At 54.4% G+C, this 7,539-nt stretch overlaps 1 protein-coding gene across 14 annotated transcripts; it reads right to left on the bottom strand.

The window, feature by feature from the left end:
• Positions 1 to 202: 202 nt before the first annotated feature.
• On the bottom strand, positions 203 to 6,202 carry MYCN (MYCN proto-oncogene, bHLH transcription factor). 14 transcript variants are annotated; one of them, XM_033056591.2, is made up of 4 exons: positions 4,488 to 4,877; positions 3,789 to 4,067; positions 2,790 to 3,599; positions 203 to 1,724 (listed from the first exon to the last, which is right to left on the bottom strand). In XM_033056591.2, the coding sequence occupies exons 3-4, from the start codon at positions 3,496 to 3,498 to the stop codon at positions 1,123 to 1,125; spliced, it is 1,311 nt and encodes a 436-aa protein (XP_032912482.1). In that variant the 5' UTR covers positions 3,499 to 3,599; positions 3,789 to 4,067; positions 4,488 to 4,877; the 3' UTR covers positions 203 to 1,122. The 14 variants fall into 14 exon arrangements, with proteins under 14 accessions (XP_032912482.1, XP_032912485.1, XP_032912492.1 ...); XM_033056594.2 differs by lacking the exons at positions 3,789 to 4,067; positions 4,488 to 4,877 and adding an exon at positions 6,123 to 6,202; XM_033056601.2 differs by lacking the exons at positions 3,789 to 4,067; positions 4,488 to 4,877 and adding an exon at positions 6,123 to 6,183 and having other exon boundaries at positions 2,790 to 3,593.
• Between the last annotated feature and the right edge of the window lie 1,337 nt (positions 6,203 to 7,539).

The following is a 7,539-nucleotide window of genomic DNA, read 5'->3' as shown; positions in this document are numbered from 1 at the left end:
TGACAACACAAGTATGAAATAACAGGAACATAGTTCTTACTACAATTATTTTTTAACCAAAAATGGAAACGTCCTGACCAGCTGACTTTTATAAAGTGTCACCTATAATCTGAGTGCCAAGGGTATGGGACCATGCTTTTTGCATTTCATCAATATTGCAAAGTTAAAGATTTTATTTAAAAGAAAAATAGTAAGTGGCACATCATGTAATTGCTATTTATTTTCATAAACATGAGGTATTTCAAAGTGCTATAAGACGCAGCACTAAATGTACATCATTGGAAGAAATTAAACACAGAACTTTGCAGTTACCCAGTTCTATGCACCAAACATTAACAAATACATTAACTGGAAGAAACAGGCTAGGAAAAGGCATATATAGTAAATTTCTTTACAAAAGTTTCTTAGTTCAAAAAAGTGATAAAGTAATATCTACTCAAAACTTTCACAACTCATTTTCATACGAAAATATAAGTATCAAATTTAGTTATGTATCAGCATCATACTAAAGTATACAGGCAATGTAAGAATTAGTACAGTACATAACAGAGATTAACAATATATTTGTATACAAAAACATGCTCCTCAAACATTGAGGTATTACAGTACTTAGGTATGAACTTCCAGTCTAATACTGGCAGCAAAAGCCACCTCTCATAACCCAAGACATGTACAAAAGGCAAGTGTGTAGATGGTATTTACAGAAATTCCCACAGGGGTACAAAATGCCAACCCCTAAAGTAACATCTGTTAGAACATAAGCACCATAAAACTTAGGAATGAACATTTTAAAACTCAACTAGATGTCATCAGCAGCTCCAAATGCTCACAACACTTAAAAAAAAAAATCCCCACCATCTACAGTTCTTAAGAAGAAAACACAAAGGCAGTCCATTGTTGTTTGGTAGTCTTGCAATAAACTCCTTGCAAGAACATCCATTTGCTCCGTACCCGGATAATACAGTCTGTCGATTACGTCAGGGACTGGATTGAAATTAAAACCAACATTCTTAACGTCAAAAAACACAATTTTTTTATAAAGAATCAAAAATGTGCAAAGTGGCAATGACTGTCCTGATCAGCCAAAAAAAAAAAAAAAACAACAAAACAAACAAAAAAAGTTTAGCAAGTCCGCTTGTAATCTATTTTCTTTAGTAATTGTTCTTGTCTGGCTTGCAATTTTTCCTTTTCTAGCAGTAACTTCTGCTCCTCTGCCTGAAGAGAATGAACATATTCAGTGGCTTTTTTCAAGATCACAACTTTTGCGGCTTTGTCGTTCTGAACCAGTTCTGGAACATGGTCCCTTAACGTGAGGAAACTCGACCGTAGATCATTACGTCGTTGACGCTCCAGGATATTATGGTTGCGTCTGCGTTCACTGTCCTCTGAATCAGAGTTTCGAGGACTTGAACTCTTAGGCTTTGGTTGGATCGTGGGTTTTACTGGACGGGGCACCTCGATTTTTAACTTTTTCTGTGGTGGAGCCTCTTCAGTCTCCACAAATGGAGAAGGAGCGGCGTAATTATGCTGCTGGTGAATTGGGGCACAACGTTTCAATATCAGTCCATTCTGCTGTGTCCTGACTGATGAAAAAGTGGTATTTTTAGGACGCACTGTGATAGTAAGGGTGGTAACAGACTTGTTGGTAGAGGAGCGTCTTTTCTCCACTGTAACAACATCTATTTCTTCTTCTTCATCCTCTTCCTCCTCATCTTCATCATCTTCTGGTAATAAAGGACAAAAAATAAAAAAACCGTTATTCTCCCTGAAAACACCCTGACCAAGTATCAGTATTTATTGCAAAACATATCCAGTAAAAGCAGTAATTAAATAACTGATGGCAAAACCAGGGTGCACCCACCATCTGCAGTCAGATATAGATCTGTAAAAGTATGTAATACACATGAAATCAGCAAAGAGCAGGGATTTCTGAAAGCTTAGTAAGTTTGATGAGATGAGGTTTTTTTGTAATTTTCAATGTAATTTTCAATCAAAATGGGGCTAGTACCCACACAATCACAGAGGCAGAAAAGAATTTTTAGACAGAATGTAAGTAGTTTGAATGGAATCGTCGAACTGCGGCACAAAAGGCAAGCACAGAGCCACAACACAGCCCCTGCTTGGTGGAAAAGCAGCCGGAAAACGAAACAATCGCTGGGTTTGTTCTGAGGCAGAAGGTGAAGCTGCTCCAGCCGGGGACCCTTTAAGCCGGCGCTTGGTGCACTGCCAAGAAGACAGCTGTTGGAAGTGCTTCCTCACCCAAAGCTGTCAAACCAGACATTAAAGGGACAGCAGGCTCTGAAACCCGGGACGGATCACCAACTTTGTGGCGGACCAGCCCATCCACACACGGCAAGCCGCGGTTCAGCCCAAGTGGGCTTCTCTGCGTGCACGCACAGAGCATCTCTGGGGCAGTGCGGGCTCTGTCAGTGCAAGCGCTGCTCCAAGGGTCACAAGCCCAGCTCCAGCCGACCGAAACGGTGCCCGAGGGAACGCGCACACGGTCATCCCCCAAACACCCCGGGGTGGCCGTGACAGCCCCCGAGCCCCTCGGGGCCAGAAGACTATCGGGGGGGCCGGGAGGGTTCCCCAGCACCATGCAGCGCCCCCGGGCCGGAGCTGCTGCCCTGAGGGCTCCGGCACAGGGCGAGGGGGGCCCGGGCCTGCTGCCGCCTGCCGGCCGCCCCGCGCCCCGCCCGGCTCCGGCCCCCGCCCGCCCCCGGGCCGGCTGCCGGGGCACCGCAGCCGCCACCCCCGTCCCCACCCCCGCGGCCGGAGCGCTCGCTTACCCGAGTCGCTGAGCGTGTCGTCCCCGGAGGAGCTGCTGCTGCTGCTGCTCGCCCGGCTGTCCCCGGCGGGGCGCGGCGGGCGGCCGCCCCGCGGAGCCCCTCCGCCCGCCGCCGGCGCCTCCCGCTTGTTGACGGGGAAGGGGAAGACCACGGCCGGGTCCACGCACTCGGGCACGGCGCCGCCCAGCTCGGCGCGGGCGCTGGCGCTGGCGGGGCTGCCCGCGGCCCCCGGGGGCGGCGGCGGCGCGGCGGGCGCCTTGCTCTGCAGCTTCTCGCTCACCGCCCGCTCCAGCTTCTCGCGCGCCGAGAAGCCGCTCCACATGCAGTCCTGGATGATGATGGAGTTGAGATTGTTCGTCACGCCGGGGCCCGTCTCGAAGAAGTCTCCTCCGTCCACGCCGCCCCACAGGTCGGCCTCGGGGGGCAGCAGGAGCAGCTCCGATGCCCAGTCCACGGGGTCGGTGGGGCGGCAGCCCCAGAGAGCCGCCCCTCCCCAGGGCACCGGGCCCCCTCCCGGAGGGTGCTCCTGGAGCCCGGCCCGGCTGGGAGACAGAGGAGGGGTGGGCAGCAGCTCAAACTTTTTCCAGATGTCCTCGCCGGGGGGAGCGGAGTCCGGCCCGCACAAATAAAAGTCATCTTCGTCCGGGTAGAAACAGGGCTGCAAAGAGTCAAACTCGAGGTCTGAGTTTTTACTGACCATTCCTGGCATTACGGGTCTCTTTTTGCTGATTTGAGTCGAACAGTAGTTTCAAACACAGGTTTTATGGGTATTTCCACTAAGGGGAAGAAGAGAGGTTCTCCCACCTGAAACTGTGAAAAAAAAAAAAAAAAGAACAAAACAACAAAACCACAATTAAAATACGAATAAACACACACGAACGTGACTCCCTTCCTCATAACAGAAGGGAAAAAAAATTAATAATGCCATCATCAATAGCAAGCAAAAGAGCCTTTAGAAAGTTGAGAAAAAAAAAAAAATAAAAACCACATCTCACACACCTTTTTCCTCCCGACTCAAGACACCGAAATCAAAGCGCTCAGGTATTCCCCGGTGCGGAGCCTGCCCCGCCGCTCCGTGGGGACACAAACCCAGGCTGCACAGTCCAGCGGGGATGCACAGCCTGTGCACATAGCCCTCGCCTGCTCTCCCCAAACCGCTTCAAACGCTCAAAACAGCACAGTAACTGCAGACAGATGCATGGCTTTGATACCGTAATCGCTCCAGAAAGGCTTCTTAATGTGCCAGCAAAAGTAGAGGAAGTTTACTCCTTTTGTCATCTGCGGAGCAGTGCAAAGGGGAGAGGAGAAGGATGCAAAAAAAAAAAAAAAAAAGGGGGCGGAGGGGCTCTTTGCAACTTCGCAAATCGCCAGTTCATTCACTCAAAGCGAGCCAGCGAAATCCGCACACAACACAAAGGGGGAGGGGGGAGGAGGGGAAATCCAGCAGCAACAGAAATTATCAACCTTATGTAATAACCTCACGCACAAAAATGCATTAAAACCACCCCGGCGCCACCAACAAAGCCTCCTGATTTGCCAAGAAGGCACGGGAAGTTTTTCTCCCCCTTTTTCCTGCAACAACGAGGTTGCAAGGACAGCAACTCCGCGCACTCTGCCACTTCTTGCACTCCAACCTCCTGCAAACACACCAGTCCTGCAGATCTCTCACCTCCGGTGAGAGCACGCTGCTGCCCTTACCTCGGCCGGACCCCCCACTCACTACCCACGGCCAGTCAACCACAGCCCCATTCCTCTGCCGAGAGCTCCGTTGCATCAGACATTGGAAAAAAAAAAAAAAAAAAAAAAAAGAAAAAAAAAAGAAGAGGATAAAAAAAAAAGGTTTAAAGTCCAAAAAAAATCCAGTCAGCGTCTCCCTTCAGCTCGGTTAAGGTAACGCGAAAGGAAATCGTTCTGCTGGGTTCACAACAGCTGACGCCGAGACGGAGACCAAAAGGGGGAAAAAAAAATCCATGAAAAGCCTTATGATGAAACGCCGAGAAACGCGCCCGGCTCGGCTCAGCTGCGCTCCCGCCCCGCCCCCTGAGCGCCTCCAGGACTGTGCATTTTTCTACTCGGGAAATACATTAAACTTTAAAATGCAAAGCAGTAAAGAGGCACCTACAGAACACTGGCGATCTCAATGCGACAGCTCCAAACCAAAACACAAATATCCTCCAGGATTTTCTTCTGCTCAGTGAGAACCCCATTCAGGCTCCGCTCTGCCCCTGCGCTCCCCTCCCCGCCCCATCCTTCCCAGTTCGGCAACTCAAACGCGATGGGGAATTGGATTTATTTGATTGGGGTTTTGTCCTGCAGCCCAGAACCTGCAGCTTCCTCTTCTTACCTCCGTGGTGATGGTGGTGGGTGTGCGAGGGGGAGGAGTGGCGGGGGGAAGGGGAGAGGGGAAAAAAAAAAAAGCAGCTGATGGTGTCTGTAGCACTTTCCGCGCCCGCCCGCCCGCCGGCCCCCGCGGCCGCCCCGGCCTCCGCATCCACCCTCTGCTCGCACACAGATGACTGTCACTGCCCGGCTTTGAAGCGGCTGGGTATTATTAACCCCCCAAAACGGCATTAAAAAAAAAAAAAAAGGCGAGTTAATAAAAAAAAAAAATTAAAAAACCAACCCTGACACGCTTGGGAGGGAGCACTGGGAAACAGCGGGAGAATGGCGGGAGCGCCGGCCCCGCCCCCGCTCCACGCGCGCAGGGCGGGGCCGCGCGTTTGGCGCCAAAAGCCCCGTTCGCTCTTTATGCTGCGGGAGGGCGCTCGGATGTGGCGGGGCCGTCCCTGCCCCGCGCCGGCCCCACCGCGGCTGCCCGCCCCTGTCCGCCCCTGTGCCGCCCCTCGGCCCCGAGCGCCGGGGAACCTCGGCTCCGGAGCGTTCCCTCCCACCGCTGCGACCTCGCGCGCAACCCCCCGGGGCAGTTGAAAATAAACAAACACGGGCTAAGGGAAGTGGCCGGGCGAGGGAGCCGCTCCGCCGCGGGGCTCTGTACATGATCGGCAGCGATCGTCTCCCCGCAGGCCAGCGGGGCTTTCACGCCGCCGCGCTGCCGGCAGGGTCCCGTGGGAGCAGGGTCCCGTGGGAGCAGGGTCCCGTGGGAGCAGGGTCCCGTGGGAGCGGAGCCCCGTGGGAGCGGAGCCCCGTGCGAGCGGAGCCCCGTGCGAGCGGAGCCCCGTGCGAGCGGAGCCCCGCGCTCCCCGCGCTCAGCGCCGGCACCGCCGCCGCGCCCGCCGCGCCCGCGTTCTGCTGCCCACGGCGCCACCTTGCGGCCGCGCGGCGCAGCGGCGCCGCTCCCGGCGCCCCCGCGCATTGCCCGGCGGCGGCACCCACCGCTCTCTCGCCTCCTTCCCCCGCGCGGGCCGCGGGACGGCACGGGACGCGCCGGCACGGCACGGCACGGCACGGCACGGGAGCGCGGCGCTCTCCTCGGCGGTGCGCGGCGGCGGGCGCGGGTACGATCCCGATCCCGCCGCCGCTCGGGGCGGTGCCTCCTTGCTCATAGGCTGCAGGTTGAGGCGGGGACTGGGGCGTCGCTCGCAGCAAGCCGGCGGCGGCGGGCGGCCGCTTTGTGTGCGGCGGCGGGGCCACCTCCCTGTCCCGCCTCGGTGGGGGAGAGCCCGGGCCGTTCAAACACGGCGGGCAGCGTGGTGGGAGAGAGAGCTGGGCGCCCATGGAAGCGGCCCCTCAGTCCCCTCGCTCCTCCGTCCCCTCCTCAAAGCGGGAGGCCGCTAACGAGAGAGCGAAATAAACCCTGTGTGAGGCAGGGATGTGCCGTGTGTCCCTTCGCCTCGTCCCCTCCGGCAGTTTTGGGCAGGAAAGTGCTGCTTCTCCCAGGTGGTGATCCCCCCTCGCATCCATGTCGTGCCTCAGGGGCCGAACTGGAGGCTCCCGTTCGGAGCCCCGGGGAGGGCGGGCGGTGCCGGCAGTGCCGCCGCTGTGCGAGGCTCGGTGCTGCTCTGCTGGCTCCCCGGGGCTGGCACCTGCTCTGCCACGGCCCCAGCCAAGGCAGCGAGCTCCTGGCAGCCTCCGCTCGCCCAGCTCGCCCTGCCTGCCCTCCCCTCAGCGAGGAGGTCTCAGGAGCCCTCGGTTGGTCGGGCTGAGAGCACAAACGCCAGCGGAAGGTGAGCCCGCAGTGCCGCAGCTGCCAGGGCACAGGGTTAGATTGGATACCGGGCCGCGAGTCACGGCTGGGCTGCAGGGAGTGAGCAGCGCTGGACCTGCTGGGTCGGGGTCACTGCCAGCCACTGTGGCATCAATGCTGGCGGAGGATTTGAGGCCAGGTTTGGCCGCCCATTCCTCTAAGACACTTCGGATTCAAGGCAGGGGAATTCATTGATTAGCAAATATGCTCTCGGTGCTTTGAAGATGTGAAGTCTTATGAAAGCACAAAGATTTATTATTTTCTTTTGAAGGATTTGGCTGCCAAAAGAAAGTGTGGGGATTTTTTTCCCCGAGACATGCAAGTCACAGAATGTGTGAACAATTTTTTAATTCTCATCAATCGATGACCTTTGTGGATTTAAACGATTACATATTATTTGCTCCTTTAATTATTTTTTCCTATCTTGCCTCTAGAATTTTTATATATGTAAGTATTATTATGTCTATCCAGAAACTGATATGGGCTGCTACCTTACTTACTGTTAATTCAACACAATTTTCACCTAGATTTCCTCAACAGCCCTTTTTTTGCCTTTTTTTTTTTTAATTTTTCCGTGTGTATGTATGTGCATGGGATTTAAGCCAT

The sequence above is a fragment of the Catharus ustulatus genome, chromosome 3 (genome assembly GCF_009819885.2).
Source record: "Catharus ustulatus isolate bCatUst1 chromosome 3, bCatUst1.pri.v2, whole genome shotgun sequence".
NCBI classification, from domain to species: domain Eukaryota; kingdom Metazoa; phylum Chordata; class Aves; order Passeriformes; family Turdidae; genus Catharus; species Catharus ustulatus.
The sequence above is the reverse complement of the archived record's forward strand: the minus strand, read 5'-3'. Positions and strand labels throughout refer to the sequence as shown.